The sequence below is a fragment of the Delphinus delphis genome, chromosome 3 (genome assembly GCF_949987515.2).
Source record: "Delphinus delphis chromosome 3, mDelDel1.2, whole genome shotgun sequence".
NCBI classification, from domain to species: Eukaryota; Metazoa; Chordata; class Mammalia; order Artiodactyla; family Delphinidae; genus Delphinus; species Delphinus delphis.
In genome coordinates, this window is record NC_082685.1 from 46,678,625 (window position 1) to 46,702,416 (window position 23,792).

Consider the following 23,792-nt stretch of genomic DNA (forward strand, 5'->3'; position numbering starts at 1 on the left):
TGGTGCACTGCCTGAAAGTCTTCACGTTCAGTCACCTAGAACCTTGGAAGGATTTTCTCATTGAATTCTGATACCCTCTGCCTTACAGACCAGGAATCCAACTCAGAAAGACTGGGCAGCACACACGGCCTTGGCCGCACACCCAGCAGTTCCCAGTCTACTGATTCTTATTGGATGCACATCAGCACCATGAATGCCTCACACCTGGCAGTATCTCTCCCAACCCAAATAGATTCCAAACTCAGCTTCCAATGCACGCATCCAATTAGCAAAATCTAAATCACACGTGAATCTCTGGCTAAAGTTTAGTTAGGAAAATGGGAGTTTTTCACATTCAGTATAGTTTTTCACTTTCTAGCCTCTGCCACCCAGGAAGGCATATTAGAAAACAACAACAAAAAAATTGGAATAGATGCTGAGCAAACCAATCAGAATCTTGTCACATATATCTTTCCCCCTTTGACCATTTTCTCCGAAACCTTCCTCTCTTACCTCTATACTACATTCTATTCCTGGAAAGAGTTGTCTGTTCCCGCTGTCTCCAATTCCTAACCCCCCATCCTTCCTTTGCTCACAGAGTACGACTGCATCCCTCTCATAATCAGTTCACATCACATGACCTTTTCCGTCTCCTTGCTTTGTCATTCCCCCGCTCTTCCCCTTCCACTCCTCTTTAGCATTCTACCAGTTCTGCATTAGTACCTCACTCCTCCCAGTCTAATTATGCAGATAATCCCCCCAAACATAATCCCAGCTATAAAATCTTTCCCAGGTTTCCAACTGCATCCTGAAAGTACCCACCTGAATATCACAAGCACCTCAAACTCAACATGTTAAACCCGATACTCAAGTCATCTCACTTCCAAAATCTGTTCTCCCTCCTGCATTCTATGTCTGTGTAAACTGCACAAATTCACCCACTTACTGAAGTTGATTTGATTGTCCTCTTTCCCTTTCTATTCCTATATTCAATCTGTCCCTAAGACCATAAATTCAGTGGAATCCTCTTACTGAGTTTAATAGGTGCTCTTTAAAGAAAGACTTCAGACATGCTCATTCTAGCACTTTATTGGAAATTAGTTAGGTACATCAATGAAATCAGATCAACCTAAAAGCATCATTTTCACACAATAATATCCCGAGAATCTGTGCTATCTTCTTACATAATTTAACAAATCCCCAGATGCTTCTTATTTCGGTCAAAGAGCTTGAGTGGTCCAGAAATCTCTCTATACATATAAATATAAATTGTAGCATTTAAAATAAACATCATTGTTTGAGTTAGTTCCAAAGGCGCTGGGAACATTTCGTACCTTGGAATGGTTGCAGTGCTGGTGGGAGGGGATGAAGGGCGTACACATTATGCGGTGGACCTAATTACAGCAGGGGCTGGGGCGGAGGGGCACACAGGGGATGGGGCGGGCGCTGGGTATCCTGAAAGCTGGCCAGGGAACTCAGCCACCCTGCATCTGCCAACACTGCTTGAGCGTCAAAGCTATAGGACGCTAATGCAGAATGGAGCCCATCACCCCAGCTCCCTTGGCGTTGCCAAGAAATGTCAGAGCCCCTCCAAACTGCAGATTCCGGTGTCCTGGGAAGATCCACCCATCTCCCTCCCCCTGCCATGCTCAATTCCCTCCCAAATTAGACAACTCAAGGGAGTGGCACCTCAAAGGAAAGAACGTTGAGCCACATGCTGTTGGTCCCTTGGAATGATGACGGGGTGCCTTTGCTTGCCTTCATCTTAGGGGCACTGGGGAAGACTGCTCTGCCCCAGTGTCTCCCTCACCACCTTGAAGACCCTCATCAGCAGCTAGGGTCTTTGGTTCTTCAAAGCTTCTCAGCATTCAGCAGTAACACCTGTGTATCTACTCACCAACAGCTTTAACCTCCACTAGGTCATTGGTTCTCACAGCCCCATGAGGTAGGACGGGCAGGAATCATGATCCCCATTTGGAAAATAAGGAGCCTGGAACTCATAGAATTAGGTCCCTTGACCAAACTCACACCACTGGCCAGTGGCAGAATCAAAACCAGAACTCAGGTCTCCTCACATATCGAGCTCCAGTGTCCATGCTCCAAAGTCCCTCCTGCGGCTCTTCTGAGAAAGGGAAAGAAGCTGGGGGCAGGGACGCTGTCCTCATCCGTCACCTGCCCCTCTTGGGAGGTTCTCAGACGGCCCCATTGAGGACAGGATGAGTCCGCATGCGATAGATGATGACCGCAGTGGCCGGGCACAGCAACAAGGAGGTCATGATGACAATGGTGGCCAGGATGATGAGGACAATGACCCAGATGTCCAGGATGTGCTTGGGGAGCACGACTTCCATGGGGACCTGGCTGATGGCATCCATGCTGCTTCACTCTGCAACAGGCAGGAAAGAGGAATTCACCATTCTGTACCCCAGGAGTCAGAAGGTAGGTCACTTACCAGCTGCTGTGTACTCGTTAATGTTGCCTGATCAATAATAGTAACAGCCTCATTTACTGTGGGCTTCCTATGTGCCAGGCCCTATCCTAAGCACTTTACGTGTATTAACTCACTTAGTCCTCACTTCAACCACCAACCCTTTGCGGTAGGGACTATTATTGTCATGCTTTTTTATTTCTTGGCCTTTATCTTCAGTTATTTCCATTTTGGAGATGAAGACTCTAAAGCCTTAAAAGATGTAGCTGTAGTTAATTTCCCCAAGGAAGCAAAGCCAGGTGGGTGGGACTCCAGAGTCTTCATGTTTAACTATTAAACTATCATACCACCAGTCTGTTCCCTCATCTGTAAAATGGGAAATTTATTGTTTTTGGTCCCGCACCCCTTCTCCCTTTCTCCTGGTAACAGGTCCTCCTCTTTTCTGAAGAACCTACCCTTTCTGTGTGGTTTAGTTAGGGCACACACCTGAGCACAGGGAAGCACATGTGACCTAGGCTTGGCCATTACAACTCTCCATGGCCTCAATTCAGGAATAGGCAAGTGATCCAGGCTAGGTCAACCAAAGTCCTCCCAGGGATTTTATTCACAAAGTATTGGGAAAGATGATTCTTTCTGCTGGGATTGCTAAACTGAAAGGATATGAGTCTGGAAAGGATGGGCGTGGGGCTGTCTTGCCCACATGTGACAGCATGTCCTAGAGATGGAAAGAGAAGTGGAGTCCTGACAACCTCATTTGAGTACCTGAACCCAGCCAGTCTGACATTATCTGCAACCTCGGACGGCCCAGATATATAAGCGAATAATCCTCTAGTTTTGCTAAAGCCAGTGTCAGTTTGGTTTCTCTCACTTGCAGTTAAAAGAGTTCTGATGGATCAAGATGTAAATCAGCTGTTCCCAAACTTTTTCGATTCACAGCACCTTCAGTAATTTTCTCACAGCACTCTAGGCCAAAAGATATACCTCGCAGTTCCATTTATTACGTAGTTAGGTTCAATTTAATAAACATTTATGTCCTAACAAATGAGTAGCTGTTTGAAAATATAATACACAGAAGTTGAAAGAAAAAGTTTGTATTTCACTCTTAGCCAGTTACTTACGGCATGTGTGCGACTGTGAGGCATTGCACAACTTTTCAAACTTTGGAGTCAGATGGGACGATGCCGTGCTCACTTCCTATTCCACATTCATTTGTGTGCTGTGCTTGCAGTATCATGGCAACTGTTAAAAACTCAGCATCACAAAATATAGCATCACCAAAAGGAATGTAGGATGATTAATGTTAGACTGTAAATTATCTTGAACTAGTAGTTTGCACAACGTCTGAGAGTTGTCAAATATCAATATTCCTGTCAAAAATTTTAAAGATCCCACAGCTCCCAGACACACACTTTTCCAATGAGTTCACTGCGGCTCCCCAGGGCTCAGCGCACAACCCGGGAACCACAGGTGCAACGTGTTCCCTGCCCAGAAGTCACAAGGCCGGAATAAACAATCTCCTACAGTTCCTTCTAGATCAAAGATTTATAATTCTGTGATTCAAGGTCCCAGGCAAAATTCCCAATTCCAGTCCTATTTCCTGCTTTTACCTAAATCAATAGCTTTTCCTTTTTAATGCCTTTGGCTCCATGCCCACTGTGGCCTCATTAAGTAATTTTACTGATTACTATACCCAAGGTACAGTCTCCAAGATATGCATACATACTAGGGTGTTTGTTTCTGCTCTGTCTGCTATAGCAACTAACACAACAGGAGTACCCATAAATAGTAGAGTATATCCATATAATGGAACACCAGGCAGCAATTTTCATTCATTTATTTAACAAATATACAGTGCTTGCTACACACCATGCATGGTTCCAAGTGTGTTACAAATATTAACTTATTTAATAGTTATTATCAAAAAGAATGATGATCTGTAGTGAGCTCCAAAATAGTCCTAAGTGGGGAAAAAGATAAAGTGCAGGATAATGTGTATAGGATAACTCCTTTGGTTCAGATTTTGTAGAATTAAGTAGATAGATAGGTGAGGATATATTAAAGTAAAATCATTTATAAGCAGAATCCGAAGAAAATGTTAATAGTGATTACCTTTGGGAGTTGGACTAGGAGTGGGAAAAGTTCCTGCTTTTCATTCTTCATTTTTTTTATACTGTTGAGTTTTATAAACATGAGCATGTCTTACTTTTAATTTTTTTCAAATCAACCGGTTGATGGAAAAATGGGCTTTTTTGTTTTTGTTTTTTCTTTATTAAAAAAGACTAAATACACACACATACAATTTTCAAGCCAAATAAAATTAAAGTATGAGACTAGATTAGTGGTCACCAAATGCCATATACCGTGCTAAGTGAGAACCACCTATGGACAGTTTAAAAAACGTTGCTTCGAGGTCCCATCACAGACTTACTGAATTAGACTCCAGAGGGGCCTCCCCCACTCCCATGTCCCAGGTGATTTGAATGTGCAGCCAGCTTTGGGAATCCCTGATCCCTAAGGCCTCTACCACTCTTCCTAGCTCCATGATTTGGGAACTGATTCCTCCGTGCTCTGTAGCCAGTCTAAGTCAGGTGCGGGCACATTCTAGGATGGAGGAGAAGCCTCTAGCGAGGCTCTCAGGGCCACAGGATTATAAGGCAGGGGGCCTGCCCCGGAGGAAGAGGCACAGGCTGGCCCTGCCTCAGCCTCAGAAACGTGGTCACTTTCTCCAAGGTCTAAGGCGCAGAAGCGTGAGTCACAGGAGACGCACACTGTTAAAGAGGGACAGGGGTGGGGGAAATCATTCGTTGTGGTCTCCTGATTACATCAATAGCTAGCTTGCCTTGGGCCAAAAAAACCACACAAAAGCCCTTTCCGGTAAACCCATTAACATCAAACAGTCTCTGTAACTCCAAATGCCAGGAACACATAATCTCCCTGGCTGATTTTCATAAGGAAAACCTGTCATTTACGGGAACTCAGGCTTCAGGGCTCATCCACAACCAAAAACCACTGAAGCTAGAACTAGCCTTGTTTCACAGGTGGCAACATTGAAGCCCAAAGGTCTTCCCCCACCTTCAAGCCCACCCGCTTCCAGAATGATCACTCAAAGACATAAATCTGATCAGATCACTGGCCCTAATTAAAACAAAACAGAACAAATCGATGAATAAATGAAACTTTGTCTGTAACCTGTATTCCAGACTGTACCACTATTACTTTTTCACACATGAAATTGTTTAAAACCCAGTCACAAAAACAGATAAAATTGGAGCTCCTCTAGACTGCTGGGGAGTGCTCAGCGAGAGGGGTTTGGGGTCCTATCCAGTAAGCAGAGCTGAACCCTTAGAGGCCCTAAGCCCTAGAGATTAGGGTGCCCACCCCCTTCACATATATAATTCAAACTCAAAGCAATACTAAACCATAACACCAAAATGTACATGTTATAATGAAATTAAAGTCATTTTTTTCTTCTAACTGAAAAGATCTGAGAACATAACTTTTCCCAGTTATTTTTCTGGTGTCCCCACTTAGCACAGCCTGCTCACGTGGTACAGCACAGCTGTTCAGCTGCTCCTTGACCCCTTGGGCTCCTCAGAACACAGATTGAAAGTCACAAGCTGTGATGTTCTCCAAGGGCCCTTCAGGGCTCTAAGGCTGGCCATACATGTGGCCAGGAGTCAGAGGGCACAGGGAGCTCCCTCTCCCTGTTTCAACCGTCTCAGTCCTCCAGCGTGTTCTCTGATGAGCTGTTCCCTCCCATGTAACAGAGGTTCCAGTAACTTCCACCTTTCCCCACTGTGAAAGAAAAAATATTTTCCCCCAAATGAGAACTACACAAACCATACGTTCAGCACCATTAATGGCATGCTAGAAAAATTGGCTTGAGAAAAAGCAGGACTCGCTGACTTCTGTTTGACCTCATCTGGCATCTGGGTGACTGGCTCCTTGTGAGGGCATAAAACCGTTTCTTGGTACATCTAATGAATAACTATAGATCAATAAGCTTATTGTTTGCTTTGCAGATATATTACTTGTGATTTCTAATGAATACATCAAGTTGGAATATGGTACAAGCCATTCATGTCACAAATGTAACCTTATCATTGATAAAAATATAATGTTTTTATGACCACGGAAGGTAAACCAGCAGTCAGGCCTTAATTCTTGTTACTTCAAACTGGTATACTTTATCTATTTACCTCGTTAATAAATAATAAACTTTAACATATGTTCGATGTGTTTGTCTAAGAAACTATGTTAAAGTCACCCTGAGCTGACAAACAAAGGAGCCACTGGCTCCATCAGCCACTGACACCATCTAGGCCCTACACCACCTGCCCTGTGACCTGGAGACATCATGGGTCCACTTTAGACCATGAGTTTAAGCAATGGAAAAGTTAAGAATACCAAAATGACTATTTTGTATCCATTAATAAGACTAAGTGTAAGGGCAAAAAAAGAAAAAATGGTAGTTCCTCCAAAGGAGGAAAACACTGTACCTTCTCCAAAAGTGGGAAATTCATCCCATCTATCAAGTAGTCTGTTTGGTCCAGTCTAGGAAGGAAAGCAGAGGTTCCCTGCTGCCTGCTTCAGAAACATCAAATTTTACTTTTGGGACCATTTTTCTTAAGTAACTGAAAGTTCTTTTACAAAAAAAAAAAAGAATCCTTCCAGTCAGTTCTATCATATGGCAAATTTTCTAGTGCCAACAAAAAAATATACATTTCATAAATTAAAATTTCCTACAAGTCAGGAGTTTTAGAATAACCAAATTCAAAGTGACTAATCTGTGCTATGTATCTACCTTTCAATTATGAGACTCACTCCCCAACAAATAACTTTCACCTCTCTGACAGAGCACTAATAGTTTTTGGTTGAGCACTCTCAGGACTAGTAACTCTGTCTAGGGTGTTCATTCATTCATTCACTTGTTAAGTATTTGCTATATACAAGATACTCTCTTAGAAGTTACTATTATTTACTCAAAAGACGTGACTCTTAATTCCAAGGAGCACAAAGAAGTTAAGTATCCCTCCCCTTAAACACAGAATTACACAAGCCAGCATGTGTTTAACAAATACCAACTGCTAAGGACTGTGCTAGGCCTTGTCCCATACATTAATTTATTTAAACTTCACAGTAATCCTGTGCAGGATATATTATTTTACAGATGTGGAAACTAAATCTGACAGAGGTTAACTGGCTTGTGATCATAAAATTAGTAAACGGGATTCAAACTCAGGTCTCCTGACCCTGTATTCACCACTACGTACAGCTACCTCCAAAGCACCCACATAGACCCAGGAGTATGAACAGGGAGATGCCAGATCCATAGCTCTCTTTTAAGCCCAGGTCAGACTATTACTGTTTTTGGTCAAAGGGCATTCTAGATTTAGAGAATTAAGAAAAGGTATGCACAGAAATAGAGCAAACAATCCTAAAATGTGTATGGAACCAACAAAAGATCCTGAGTTGCAAAGCAATCTGGAGAGAGAACAAAGCTGGAAGCATCATGCTCCCTGATTTCAAACTATATTAAAAAGCCACAGTAATCACAAAAACATGGTATTGGCATAAAAACAAACAGATCAGAGAGCCCAGAACAGAATAGAGAGCCCAGAAATAAGACCACACATATACGGTCAATTAATTTACTACAGAGGGGGCAAGAATACACAATGGGGAAAGGACAGTCTCTTTAACAAATGGCATTGAGAAAACTAGGCAGCCACATGCAAAAGAATGAAATCAGATTACTATCTTACAACATGCATAAAAATTAAACTGGATTAAACACCTGAAACCATAAAACTCCTAGAAGAAAACACAGACAGTAAACTCCTGTACATTTGTCTTGGGAAGGATCCTTCAGATCTGACTCCAAAGGCAAGGGCATCAGAAGCAAAAATAAACAATAAAAAAAACTACATTAAACTAAAAAGCTTCTGCACAGCAAAGGAAACTATCAACAAAATAAAAAGGCAACCTGTTGAATGGGAGAAAATATTTGCAAAGCATATATCCAGTAAGGGGTTAATATTCAAAATATATAAAGAACTCATACAATGCAACGACAACAACAAAAATCTGATTTAAAACATGGGCAGAGGATCTGAATAGACATTTTTCCAAAGAAGACAAACAGGTGGCTAACAGACACATGAAAATATGCTCAACATCACAACTCATCAGGGAAATGCAAATCAAAACCGCAATGAGAGATCACCTCAACCTGTTAGAATGGCTATTACAAAAAAGACAAGAAATAAGTGTGGGCAAGGATGCAGAGAAAAGGGCACCTTTGTACACTGTTGGTGGGAATGTAAATTGGTGCGACCACTATGGAAAACAGTACGGAGCTTCCTCAAAAAATTAAAAATAGAACTACCATATGATCCAGCAATTCCACTTCTGGGTATTTAGCCAAAGAAAACAAAAACACCAATTTGAAAAGATAAATGCAGCCCTATGTTCATTGCAGCATTATTTTTAATAGCCAAGATATGGAAACAAACTAACTGTCCATCAACGGATGAATGGATAAAGAAGGTGAGGTGTATATACACAATGGAATACTTACTCAGCCATAAAAAGAATGAAATCTTGCCGTTTGTGACAATGTGGATGGACCTTGAGGGTATTATGCTAAGTGAAATAAGCCAGTCAGAGAAAGACAAATACCATTTCATTTCATTTATATGTGAAATATGAACAAACAAATGAACAAACAAAACTAAACTAAACCAAACCAATAGATACAGAGAAGAGATTGGTGGTTGCCAGAGGGAAGAAGCGTCAGAGAGTGGGTAAAATGGGAGCAGAGGGTCAAGAGGTACAAACTTCCAGTTACAAAATAAATAAGTTGTGGGGATGTAATATACCGCACAGTAACTATAGTCAAGAGTATTGTATTGCATATTTGAAAAGTGGTAAGAGGATAAATCTTAAAAAACTTCTCATCACAAGAAAAAAAATTTGTAACTTTGGTGACTAGATGGTAACTAGAATTATTGTGATAATTATTTCACAGCATATACAAATTTTGAATCATGTACACCTGAAATTAATATAATGTCATATGCTAATTACACCTCAGTTTAAAAAAAGAGAGATGCAATCTACAAAGATCAGGACTTCCACTTCTGTTAACGACAAACTAGATAATTTCGACCAAACTTCTTACTGAGGACTGGAAAAATTAGGCCCCCCAAAAATCTGCTCAAAGACACTGAGAAGTAGCAAAATAATGAAGAATTACCAGGCTAAGATCTGGAAGAAGACAGAAATTCAGGGAGGTGAGCCTGGCATGTGAAGCAGCATTTCCGTTAGTGGAGGATAGAGGCTAAGCAGTGTTTCTGACAGACTCAAAAGTACAAGACTCCCAAGACAGAGAAAGCAAAACCCCTGCATTTTGAGTTTGGACTTCAAAGAGCACTCTTAGTGCTAAGAGTGAACAAGAAGTATACCAATCCCGGAGACTGCAACCCAGCTTTGAATCTTCACAGTCCCTGAAATTGAATTTTGTTCCAGATCACTAGTACCTTCAGGTCTTTGGCAGAAGCAAACTTACATCCTCTCTAGAGGAGATAACATCACAATTCAAACTTTCATTCAAATTTCAAATTTTTTATTCAAATGTCCAATCATGACCAAAAATAAGCAGCAGTGAAAAAAGGCAAGATGCCTAGAATGGAACCATCAGAAACAACAGACAATAGAAAAAGATTCACAGGGCTTCCCTGGTGGCGCATTGGTTAAGAACCCACCTGGCAATGCAGGGGACACGGGTTCGAGCCCTGGTCCGGGAAGATCCCACATGCCGCAGAGCAACTAAGCCTGTGTGCCACAACTACTGAGCCCTCGTGCCACAACTACTGAAGCCCACATGCCTAGAGCCTGTGCCCTGCAACAAGAGAAGCCACCACAATGAGAAGCCCGTGAACTGCAACGAAGAGTAGCCCCCACTCACCACAACTAGAGAAAGCCCATGCTCAGCAACGAAGACCCAACGCAGCCAAAAAAAAAAGATTTACAGGGGCTCCAGATATTGGAGTTGTCAGACAGACACACACTTTAAGTAACCTTGATTACTATGTTTGAGGACAAAATAAAACAAGATTGAAAATTTTCACAGAGAACTGGAAACTATAAGAAAGAACACAACAGATTTTTGAAAAGAACCAAATAGAAATTCTGGAACTGAAGAATATAGTTAATTGAAAGAAAAAAACCTCAATGAATGGACTTAACAGCAAATGAAGCATAGCTGAAAAAAGAATTAGTGAAGTGGAGGATCAGAGAGAAAATATAATGATGCAGACAAATAAAAGGGTGAAAAATACAGAAAACTGGGTAAGGGGTATAGAGGAAACAGTGACACAATACAACATACACGTAACTGGAGTCCTAGAAAGAGAGAAGAGAGAATGGGGCAGAAACAACATTAGAGAAAGAAAGAACTAAGCTGATGAAAGACATCAATTCACAAAGTAAAGAAGCCCCATGAAGTCCTAGCGAGATAAATAAAATGAAATCCATAGTTAGGTGCATTATAGTAAATCTGCTGAAAGCCAGAGACAAAGAGAAAAAAAGATTATCTTCAAATGAAAACCAGTTAGACTGAGAGCTAACTTCTCAACAGAAACAATGTAATCTAGAAAGCAGAATGATTTCTTTAAAGTGAACAAAAATAACTGAAAAGTATTAAGATGAAATAAAATTTCGGATAAAAATACAGGATTTAAATATTCAATAACAGTAAATAAATAGCAGAAGAAACAGAATTAAAGTGTTCTGATTTTCTGGCATTGTCTGGGAAAGGGCAAGATAACCAAATAACATTGGACTTTGTTAAATTAAGGATGTATATTGTAATCTCTAGGGTAGCCATTTAAAAGTAGCAAAAGGGTACATGATTTTCAGAGAAAACAAGAAAAAGGGGGGAAAAACAGAACAGGTGGGACAAATAGAAAGCACATAAAAAGATAGTAAATTTAAACCCAAACTAACAGAAACTATCAGAGCATATAAAAATATAATTTTTTTTTTTACAAGAGATACATGGGGATTCAGAAATTTTGAAAGTAAATGGAAACAAAAGAAATACCATCTATCACAAATTTTGGAAGCTAGTAGAGCTATCTTATCATCGGAAAAAGTAGACTTTTAGGCAAAAAGTATAACTAGAGATGTCAAAAGATAAAATGATTTTTAATTTTAATATACCTAATCTCAGAATTATAAGGAGAAATGGACAAATCTACAATTATAGTGGGAGAGTTCAACACATCTCTCTCAAATACTGACGGAACAAAAAGATTTTAGAAATCACCTAAGGACACAGAAAACTTCTTAAATTAGTAGTTTTCTACAATATATAATTTCAAGTAGAAAAACTAATTTAAAATTAAAAGTTAACATTTAGATTATTTCCTCTATGAATAACTATATATTCATTAATGGTATTGGAAGAGAATAACTTGGAGAGTAATTACATTAGAATAAAGGGAAGCATAACGTATTGCATTCAAAAAGCAAGTTCAAAGCAGAGTAGTTTTAGTGTAGGAACAAGTAAGTTTTAGAACTTATTTCATACATTAAGTCATTTGACCTGACTCAGAAAATAGAGAGCTGGCTCTAGTATGCTCCAGTTACAACTGTAAATAGGCTATTTCTGTAAAGCAATGACAGTAAGCAGAAGTCTAAGGTGGCTCCCATAATCTCCGTTCCCTGGTGTTACCCTGTGATTAGGTTAGGTCAGTAACAAGGGTGAAGGGATTTTGCGGATGTAATTAAGGTTCTAGAATTGCTTACTTTAAAGTAATGGAAAAGATTACCCTGGGTGGGTCTGACTTAATCAGGTAGAAGTCCTTTAAAAGAGGGCTGAAGCTTTCCCTAGGTCAAAGATACTCTTCTGCTGGCCTTGAGTTGCAAGAAACAAATCTACCCACAACCTGAAAGAGCTTGCAGGCAGATTCTGCCCTAATGGATCCCCCAGATGACAATGAGGTCTGGCTGACACCTTGACTGAAGCTCTGTAAGGACCTAGCTAAATTGTGCTTGCAATCCTGACCCAAGGAAACTGTGAGATTCTGAATGTATGTTTTAAGCCACAAAATTGTGGTAATTTGTTAGGGTAGCAATAGAAAACTAATACAGCAATACTGTATCCTACTGGGTTTGTTCCGTGGAGGTGAAACTTCTACAAAGTAATGGTATTCTAGAAATCTACACAGAATTTAGACACTATCTAGTTTAAACCACATAATCTACCTTCCATTTTACAGATGAAGCACATGACTTGCCCAGGGTCACATAGCAAGTTAATGGCAGGACCCAGGGGAGAACTCAGGCCTCCTGATTCTCAGTGCTCTTTTCAATTCCATCACTATCCTGTTTCAGATGGGAGCTGGGAGAAGACGGTGGGGCATCGGGTTGGAGAGAGCAGTGATAGAGAATAAACTAATATAATGAATGAGACCCAGCCAGGCTTCTTTTTTTTTTGTATTGAAGTATAGTTGATTACATTAACATTAACAATGTTAACAATGTTGTGTTAATTTCTGCTATAGAGCAAAGTGATTGTTATACATATATATATTCTTTCTTAAAATATTCTTTTCCATTATGGTTTATCATAGGATACTGAATATAGTTCTCTGTGCTATACAGTAGGGCCTTGTTGTTTATTCATTTCATGTATAATAGCTTATATCTGCTAACCCTAACCTCCCTCCCCCAATCCCCTCCCCCTTGGCAACCACAAGTCTGATTTCTATGTCCATGGTCTGTTTCATTTGTGTCATATTTTAGATTCCACATATAAGTGATATCATATAGTATTTGTCTTTCTCTTTCTGACTTACTTCACCTAGTATGATAATCTCTAGTTGCATCCATGTTGCTGCAAATGGCATTATTTCATTCTTTTTTATGGCTGAGTAGTATTCCATTGTATATATGTACCACATTTTCTTTATTCATTCATCCGTCAGTGGACATTTAGGTTGTTTCCCTGTCTTCGCTATTGTGAATAGTGCTGCTATGAACAGAGGGGTGCGTGTATCTTTTGGGATTAAAGTTTTATGCGGATATATGCCCAGGAGTGGGATTGCTGGATCATATGGTAATTCTATTTTTAGTTTTCTGAGGAACCTCCATACTGCTTTCCATAGTGGCTGGTACAGGCTTCTCGACTGTACCTTTTTTACTACATAAAAACCTAAGGGGACCTTTAGGCCCAGAGCCCTAAACAATTTCCCCAAAGGTGAGGCAGGGAGATAGTTTTCCAGGACCACACACACACAAACACACACACACCAAAAGCAAAGCAAAGCAGTGTCCTGTCAGAAGCACTCATGGATATAGTTCCAGCGTTTGTATTTCATCCCTTTGACTTAAGGTCCAAATACAGATCAACCCAGTGAGGAACGTAATGACTAAGCCTTGTAACTTATTTATTCCTCACCTTGGGTAAGAACATCAGAGAAGACAGGGAGAGACAATGGAATCCTACTTGTAGTGGGAGATTCCACCAAAATGGAAAAAAAAAAAAAAGCCAACATGCATAGAGGACGAAAGACTAGGAGAGGAATGGACTTTGCCTGGGTTCCAGCTCTGCCCCAGCACTGATTTTACCCAACACAGCTCCATTCTCCTCACAGAATGCCTTCCCTCTCTACTCAGTGGTATAGGTACTGAATAAACATTTCTTAAGTCAGCAAAGCCCCAAGCTCCTGTAATCTGGTAAGGTGATGGAAGCTCTTAGAGTAGAGAGAATACTTGGAAACAGCAGGGAATTAGCTCCTAAACACTCAGACTGCAGAGTAGTGTTAGAAGCCCAGTCTTAGAGGCCAGTCGGCTTGGATTTAAATGTGGCTGTACCACTTTCTAGCTCACCTACCTTGTATAAGTTACTTTAACTTCCTAATGCTTCCATTTACTCAGCTGAAAACAAAAACAAAAATGGGAAAGTAATAGTATCTGCCTTGTAGGGTTAGGAGAACTCCATGAGATAATCACATATAGTACTTAGCAGTGTTCTGACAAACAGTAAGCACTCTACAAATGTTCGTCCTATGATTAATAATTCCTGACCATAGGGACTCTCTGCAAATATCCACCCCTTTGGCTAGAGTTTGTTAGCATCCCTAACTTGGACTGTGTCTTCGCTTTATCAACAAAGAAGATAGATGCTTAATCCATATTAACAATTTTTTTTAAGGGAACGCTATTTATTATTTTATTTTATTTATTTTTTGGCTGTGTTGCGTGTTCGTTTCTGTGCGAGGGCTATCTCTAGTTGCGGCGAGCGGGGGCCACTTTTCATCGCGGTGCGCGGGCCTCTCACTGTTGCGGCCTCTCGTTGCAGAGCACAAGCTCCAGACGCACAGGCTCAGTAGTTGTGGCTCACGGACCTAGTTGCTCCGCGGTATGTGGAATCTTCCCAGACCAGGGCTCGAACCCGTGTCCCCTGCATTGGCAGGCAGATTCTCAACCACTGCGCCACCAAGGAAGCCCAGCAATTTTTTTTAATCAACCAGCAGCAGCACTGGTTAAGCTGACCTATTTCTCCAGTCCAAGTAGAGTAGCAATTCATTCTAATTCAGTAAACATTTATGGCACTGTGATTAACACCGGGGAGTGGGTGTGGAGATAGAGAGAAAAACAGTGTTTTCCCTTAGGAGGCAGAGAGAAATACAGTGTTTTCCCTTAGGAGGCTCAGGCTCTTCTGGAGGAAAAGACATGAATTACAATACAAGGCAGAAAAGTGGACTAAAGGTACAAACTACATGCTATCTCCAAGGAGGAAAGAAGTAGAGTACTTGATTTGAATCCTGCTTTCCACCCTTAGAAGTATGACTTTGGACAAGTTATTTAAAAACGCTAAACCTGTCTTCTCATCTTTAAAATAGGGACACTAAAAGCACTGCACTGCAATATCCTATTGCGAGGATAAAGTGAGATAATATGTATGGAGTCCTGGAAAATAACAGATGCTCAAAAAAATATTAATCCTCATGCCTTCATTCTTGTCTAAGTAAAATTGAAGGCAAAAAATGGGGCTTTTGATATGGACTTTGAAGATAAGTAGGAGTTCAAAAGAAAGAAATATGGGGAAAGGCAAGATCAGTAGAATAAACATCATCAACAAAGCCCAGAGCTGATGAGATACTTGGTGTGTTGGGAGCACATATAGTCCTGGTGGCTTGGGCAAGAAACTTAACCTTTTAAAGCTCCAGTTTCATTTGTAAAATGGGAATAATAATAACTATTAATAGTAACTTCTTCATAGGGATGCCATGGAAGTTGAATGAGATAATACACATAAAGCACTTGGACAATGCCTGGTACACAGTAAGGGCTTCATAAATGTTAAACTGAGCTAGTGAACACAGCTCCCAAACTCACACAAAGTTCAGAGCCTCCACCATTAGTTTGGGCACCATGACTGCTCTGCGACTGATCTAGGAAACTGTAGTGATAGTTTCATAAACAAACAGCCGTTGATGTCTGTCCCAGCTTTGACCTTCCACCAGAAATGCACACTCTCCACATCTGAACTGCAGCTAACAGTTAACTTTTGAGAGACTGCCAGTGGTTATCCAACCAGTTTTACCACCAAGGAGTTCTCCAAGGAAGAATGCAATAAAAGAAATGACTTCCTGATGGCAGGCAAACTTAATTATGCCAGAGTGGGAGAAAAGGCAGATAGAGGCAGGTGGCTTCCTGCAGGTGTGGCCTTAATCCGGCACTGCCAGAGCTCTGAGCAGACAGTGCTGATGATTCCTTTCCACTAGACATGGAGGCCAGGGAGGAGGCAGCTAGAACCAGCTCTGAGTCACTTGGGCTGGAGGCATCTCTTGAAGCAGCTTGCAGAATGTGAACAATGAGGTAATGGTTCACAGGGGAGTAGACTAGGGGGTTTACCAGCAAGGCCCAGTTTATAGCACCTCTTCGTAAGGCTCTACCCTCTGAAAGAGCGGGTGAGATTGTCAGAAAAGAATGGAGCATTTAGGCCAGACAGAGAGGGCAACTCATGTACCAAGAAGGGACCCCACTGGCCACCTAGTAGCCTGGGGTACCTAGTGACCTGTGTCCCAAGCGCTGTTCCATTTCAAGACCTTTGCGCTTGCTGTTCCCTCTTCTTAAAATGCTCTTGCCGCCGGATCTCTTCAATATCCAGTGTCTCAGTGGCCATGATCTCAACTTAAATGCCACCTTTTTGGAAAAGCCTTTCCAGACCCACCCTATTAAATTACCATCTTATCCACCAGCCATCCTCTATCTCATACCTTGTTTTATTTTCTTCATAGACTTTTCACAGCCTGAAACTAGCCTGTTTGTTTGCTTGTTTGTTTTTATTGGCCATCTTTGCCCACTCAATGTATAGTGCAAGTCCTAGGAGAGTAGATGCATCATCTCTTGTTCTCTGCTGTTCACTTAGTACCCATCACAGGCTCTGCTCTGGGACACAGTAGTGCCCAATGAATGTGAGATTGACAAAGAAATGAATATGGACAGACGGGGAACTTTAGATTTGAGCTTAACTCCTAGAACTTAGTTAGTGGGGGAGGTCCAGAAAGGATCCTCATCCCTGTAGAAGTTCAATGACCTTGAAGTCAGAACCTTATCTCTTTTTTTTTTTTTTTTTTTGCGGTACGCAGGCCTCTCACTGTTGTGGCCTCTCCCGTTGCAGAGCACAGGCTCCGGACGCGCAGGCTCAGCGGCCATGGCTCACGGGCCCAGCCGCTCCTCGGCATGTGGGATCCTCCCGGACCGGGGCACGAACCCACGCCCCCTGCATCGGCAGGGGGACTCTCAACCACTGCGCCACCAGGGAAGCCCCCAGAACCTTATCTCTTGAATAGAGTAACACCTTCTGACTTGATCTCTGTACACTGAGGAAGGATTATGGGGCCTCTTTATTTCCCAGTCCACCTTGTACGTGCAAGGCAGAGGAGCACTGGCCTTTCAGAATAATGTCCTCTAGGCTTCCCACCTACTGACTTGCTTGGGCTGGTGAGTCAAATTCAGGTTTTGATTCCCTGTGTTCAGGGGCTGGGCATTGAGGTGGATGTGTAGGGGTTGGGGGGTTACTGCCCGGAGTATGGCCTTTTCTCTCTCTGTTCTCCAAAGAGGACAGAGAGCCTGATAAAAGGGAAGGGGATTTCTCACGACAAGTCCAATGTGAGAAGGCCATCCCAGCTTCACATTTACTCTTGGAAACAGTGTTATGTAATAGTTAGCCTCAATTATTTACCAACTCAGCAAGGAGTCCATTTCACCAGGGACCTTTGTTCCAAAGAAAGGGGCCAGTGGAAGGACACACAACTATGAAAAATGTGAAATAAAGCAAATCAGAGGACTTTCTCCAATGACCCGAGGTCCCTGAGGAGCACTCTGTTCTCATTTAACCCCAGTTGGCTTCTATCTCCTCCAAAATTCTTAACAGTCTAAAGACTTGTTCCCTGACTGAGTTTCTATCTGCTCTCTGTGGCTGGAAAAATGGAAAAACACCAGGATATTTCAAAGAGATCAGAAAGCAGCCAGAGCTGTTCAAGACTGCACGTACCATCTGACCCGGCCAATAACAGAGTCTTAGAAACCAACAGGGAGCCAGCAGAGGAGAAACCCGGGCCAAATCCACAGCATCCTGTTTAAGCCTCTACCATCCATCATTGTTATTTGCCAGTGACTAAGTGCCTGCTGCTGCTGGGCTGACAAAGGAGACCTCCATGAGATCGGCTCTCGGGGGGCTGGGGGGTGGAGGGGTGTCAGTGATAGAGCTGCAAGGGCACCACAGTGGTGCGAACCCCCTGCCGAGATGTGTGATCCAGAACAAGTCCCTCTGCTGAAGTGGACCTTGCTGTGTATGGTAGGTAGAATAATGACCCCTCAAAGATGTGCATATCCCGGTCCTCAAACCTTAAATATGAACAAGGAAGCATGGCTCAGAGGGAGGAGTCAGGGGAAGAGGCAAAGGGACTCTGCAGCTGTGATTAAAGTTAAGGACTTTGAGATGGGGAGAGTATCCTGGATTACCCAGGTGAACCCAGTCTAATCACATGCGTCCTTAAAAGTGAAGCGGAAGGCAGCAGAGTCAGAGAAAGGACCTGACTGGCTGTTACTTACTCTGAAGATGGAGGAAGGGGGCTATGCGCCAAGGAATGCAGTGGCCTGAGAAGCAGGGAATGGCCGGCCCTCAGCTTGCAGCCAGCAAGAAAACAGTGACCTTAGTCCTACAACCACAGGAACTGAGTTCTGCCAGCAACTCAGATAAGCAGGGAACCAAGTCTCCCCTAAAGACTCCAGAAAGAAACGCAGGCTGAGGAGGCCTCGACTTATTCTAGGTAGATCCATGCCAGATGTATGATTGCTAGAACTGTAATACAATATATTTGAAGCCATTAAATTTGCGGTAATTTGTTACAGCATTAGAAAACGAATGCAGGGTGTGATCCTCAGTAAGTCCCTCTTTCAAAGTGAGCTTCAGTTTCCTGTAGGTCAATAGGAGAGGATGGACAAGGTGACCCCCCTAAGGGGCCAGCTCTCAAAGACTGACTCTGCTCCCCGGAGAGCTCCGCCCCAGGTCAAGATGGTGTGTTGGGGTGAAAACCATTAAAGAAAACATAGAGAAGAGTGAGGGAAAAAGAAGATTAATCTTTAAAAAGCCCCAGGGTGTTTCCTAAGATGCCACCCGGGGCACTCAAAAAGAAAGGTCTCCTGTTTTGCCCCTCGTTACTTCCTTGACCATACATATCCCAGAGGAACGAAGTGGGAAGTCTGAGAGGGCTAGACAGACGCTTCACAATCAGTCCGTAGAGGCTGTCCAGAGCACCGTGTTAAGAAGGATTCTCCTGCCCCGTGGAGGTTTGTTGAAAAGTCCTGGGTATCAGTGTCAGCCTGGGGCAGGGAATTAGGAGGAGTGATGTGTGTGACAGATATGCGTCGTCATTAATTGAAACTGATTTGGGGAACCCAGTTGTCTTCTCTGTCTTTCCTTCTCCCTCCTCCATTTCTTTTCCCCTGGTCCTATGTAGTGGGTTACGAGCAATTCACATGCCCAATCAGCCAACCAGGGTCCAAATCAACAAAATAAGGAAGCTGTATCTACACACAACTAAGTAGTTTAAAGTCACACAATTTAGTCCCTGAATCTGTTCTGCTGTTGTTTAATGTGCCAGGCAATTATAATTCTGACCTGTTGCCCTTCCTTAGTTAAGGCTAAGAGTTGCCCTAACTCTTAGCCTTTACTCCCAGATGTACACCACTCTCACTTGAGGTTCACTGTCTGTTTCCCTAGTGAGTTGGAAGGGTACTAGGGTCCACAGTGATTCACTAGTCCAGTGGCTGTCAAATTCTCACTTAACCCCCCCAGGTCACCCTGTGGGTAAATGGCAGAGGCAAGATCTGAATTCAGATCCCCCCAACTGCAATGAGGTTCAGAGCACGGGCCCTGGAGCCAAACTGCCTGGGTTCAAATTGCAGCTCTGCCACTTACTTCCTGTGTGATCATGCGTGAGTTACTCTCTCTGGATCTCACTTTCCTCATCTATAAAATGGGTGCAGTGATGGTCCCTACCTCATAGGATTATGGTAAATATCATAGCATTATGTAAAATGCTTAAAATAATGCCTGGCTAATAGCAAGCACTCAATAAATGTCAAGTATGATTATTATTACATTATTCAGCTTACCTGGCCAATCAGGGAGGGGGTCAGCAATGTGTGGTAATACCAACATTTACTCTTATAAACTGTGAGTGCGAGTACACGTGTGTCTTTGATACCACTGCCAATAGTGGTAGTGTAAGACAATCAAGATAAAGATCCTCTTTCCTTGGAAATATTTCCTGTGTTTTTATGCTTTAATCCATGGAGAAGAAACAGAAGCATTTTTCTTTTTCTTTTTTTTTTTTGCACTTCATGTATTTATTTGAAACTTTGTACATGTCTCACTAAAGCATTCTAATATTTCGTTAGAGTGTGATAGGCAGTATAGCAGGCACCTCTGTGTAGGGGAACAGAACATCTATTACAAATATACCGTGTTTCACTGAGCTTTCCCCTGGAAGAGCAGACTCTACACTTTCTGGCGGCATTTTTTTTTTTTTAAGTCCTGTAGGTATTATTTCCTCTAGAATATGTTCTTTTATTTTACCTGATAGTCGACAAGGTGGATCTTTGCGGGGGCCTCTTTTAGAAACGCCACAAGGAGGACCAGGTGCACCACTACATTCACCAGAATGGTCAGTTACCCACTCTCTAGCTACTGCTAACAAAAATTGCTTGTGAGTCATTTTTTTCTGAGAAGCACTTTTCTTTAAAAAAAAGGATCAGAATATGGCTGGGAAAGCATCTGAGGCTGTAACTACCTCTTTACCCCCTTGGTCTGGCACCCCTGGGCCCAATATGTGACCCAACCACACTTGGTCCCCAGAGTCTCTGATTTATGTCTCAAACACCTCACCACGGCTCAGTGATTCTCAGGCTGGGCCAGAGAAAGGGAATCCCCAGACATTTTATGGGACGGCGGAGCCCACAGCTCTGACGCTCTGAGAGGTCAGTGTTTGGAAGATCTGATGGGGCATGAGTTATAACCCCCGTGGCAAGATTCATAACCCCGAGACAGCTGGAAACAGGAGGTCTCGGTTGGAGCAGAGAAACGCTTCTTCATGGCTGTTTTTGGTTGTTGTTATGACAGAAGTACATGACGTCCTGAGGCTCAGCTGGGCTGTCTCATCTGTGCTCAGAGGATTGCTGAGTGCCCTGAATAACCCCCAAAGCACATCCCCCTTAACCACAGACACCCAACTTTTCCACCTCCACTTCCTCATTTTATAGATGGGGGAAGCAAGGTCCAGATAGGGAAACCCCTCAAGGTAACTCAGTGTCTCCTGACTCCCAGGGAAAGGTTCACCCAACCCCCAGCCCCACCCTATTCAAGCATTCACAATCCTTCTGGACTATGGACTATTTACCCACCACACTGGGACCACAGATCATAGCAGATGATCAGGGAATCTTTCATCCTTGAATAAGTGAGCAGCTCTCAACACTACAGCCTAGAGCTTTGAGGGAATCTATAGACAAATGTGAGACTCGAGCTCCCAGGTGCCAACAAGACTAAAACGAGTCAAGAAGAAACAAGTGGAGCTGCATGCATAAGAGCCCAGCCTGGCCACTGAATCCAAAAAACAACCTTGACAGTTGTATGGTTTTTAACGGTTTACATCTCTCTCTCACTCAGCAGGCAGTATCGGGCGCCGGTTCACCAGGCCCTGTGCCAAGCGCTGAGGATGCGAGACAGTCCCTACACTCAAGGAGTGTAGACAGTCCCTACACTCAAGGGGGTTCAGGGGTGCAAGAGAACTGGCAATTGGAACAACCAAGTCCTAAGCGGCAGGAGGAGGGAGCTTGGGAGGAAGGCTTCTCTCTGAGTTACTTTGCACGTTCCCTTTTCATTTGATCTGTATGCAAAGGGTATTTTCTCCATTTCACAGAGAAACTGCTCGTGACAGACCAGGGCTGGAACCCACCACCCCTGACTCCAAACCCCTGGTGCCCTCCACGCAGGACTTTGAGAAAAGTAAGACAGATAGCCTGCTGCTCTGGGTGGTGCAAAGACCCAAACTGCCGGCACAGCGCCCACAGCGGTGCTCAGGCTGGGGAGCTGAGCCCTGACGCCGCGCCTGGAGAGCAGAGGTAGCAGAGCCTGCTGGAGGAGGGGTCGCGCTCCCCAACCCCGGGCAGGAGCAGGGAAACGCGAGAGAGGCCCGTTTCCGGTGGGGTTGGGAGCCCACCCATCCAAGCTCCGGCCTCCGGGGAAGCCCAAGATCGAGCGCCGAAGGTCTTTGGAACTTAGGGGCGGACGGAAGGAGAAAAGAGAAAAGCAAAAGTGATGAAGGGGGAGAAATGTGGAAGAAAAGAGGGCAGTTGGGAGGGCACTGGGGTAGAGGCAGCACGAGAGCCAGAGTCCCAGGCACTACACTTAATAACCCCACTCACCCTGGATCCGCACAGCTCCTTTGAAAACCCACGGCCCCCGCCGCTGCTGGATCGTGCCAGGTCTGCGAAAAGTTCCTGGGGTAGAGGCAGCCGGAACGCTTCTCCAGGTCTCCTCGGACGGTACGGGTCCTAGCAGTGGGATGCGACCCCTAGCCCCGGGATCTCGGCCCCGAATGTGCCCCGTAGCTCCAAGCCCCCGGCAGGCGGGAGCGCGCAGCAATGGCCGGGACGCGCGGCTGGGCACGGGGCACGCTCTGCTCGGGTGGCTCTGGAGGCTCTGGAATGCGCGGCCGCCAGGGACCGCCCCCGGAACGCGGGGGCCTCGGCAGCTGCAGCCCGGCTCAACTCCTCCCCCTGCCTCCCCAGCGGGCTGCACAGTAAAGAAGAAACCGAGTCTTGGGGTTCCGAGAGTGCCACTTGTCACGCACTCGCCTTGTGACCTTAGCAATCACTTCTGTCGAGGGTCTCCACTCTCTTGTATTGTAAACAGAGAGAATTGACCTAAAATGTGTCCTCTGTGATCCTTTCCAGCTGTAGTCTTACACATGGGAAAGTCTAGCCCTTTGGTTGGAGTTGGCTTTGGAAGGAGGTTTGAATGGAGGAGCAGAACTCAAAGCTCCTCTTTTGCAATGTACTGAGCGTAGGATCCTTAACAAGAGGCTTCACCTCGCTGACTGTTGCAATCTCTGTAAAATGAGGACAGGAACACCTGTCTCCCAGTCGTGTTGTGAGGACAGGGTTGGAGGGCCAGCATGAATGACGTTGCTTGGTTGCCTGCTATAATGTGCCTCTGTGCCTCCTGTTTATTTTGTGGTAACAGTGAAATGGCCCAATCTAGGGCCCAATAGAGCTCAGTGTCTGAGAGGCCTCCCAGGCCCTACCATTTCCCCACCCAGCTTCCACAAGGACAGTGCCAACTCTGCAATCTCCTACACACCTCTGTGATCTACCCAGTGAAGGGGACTCCCAGTCCCATCTCGGCACCTACAATATTTAATTCAGTAGCCCAGCGTTCTTCAGTTTTACTATTTTAAAACACAGGAGCTCAGGCCTTGACCATCAGTGCAAACTTGAGGAGTCTTGGAGCCCCGCTGTGTTTCAGTTTCTTCCTTTGCCCAGTAGATATGTACAGTAGGAACCATACTTGCTCAGGACCAAATTTCCTATGGCGTAAGCGCCGGACTTAACCCCTACTCTTTTCTCTGAATCAGGAATGAGGTGAGCAGAAATGATTTCTAAATCATCACTACCAGATGCCAGTTTTTTAGAGGGCAAGCAATGAGGATGAAGGGGACTGACATGAGAAGTTATTTGACGAAAATTCTAGGAATTGTCACTCAACAGCATATTTTAATGAAAAGAGAAGTATGGGATC

At 43.6% G+C, this 23,792-nt stretch overlaps 1 protein-coding gene across 1 annotated transcript; it reads right to left on the reverse strand.

Moving 5' to 3' along the window:
- Positions 1-1,052: 1,052 nt before the first annotated feature.
- Positions 1,053-22,676, reverse strand: SMIM3 (small integral membrane protein 3). Its single transcript, XM_060006845.1, has 2 exons — positions 22,418-22,676; positions 1,053-2,365 (listed from the first exon to the last, which is right to left on the reverse strand). The coding sequence occupies exon 2, from the start codon at positions 2,352-2,354 to the stop codon at positions 2,172-2,174; it is 183 nt and encodes a 60-aa protein (XP_059862828.1). The 5' UTR covers positions 2,355-2,365; positions 22,418-22,676; the 3' UTR covers positions 1,053-2,171.
- Between the last annotated feature and the right edge of the window lie 1,116 nt (positions 22,677-23,792).

Bases quoted from the DNA above. Each gene is read 5' to 3' on its own strand.
- SMIM3 (XM_060006845.1), bottom strand. From the start codon at position 2,354: ATGGATGCCATCAGCCAGGTCCCCATGGAAGTCGTGCTCCCCAAGCAC.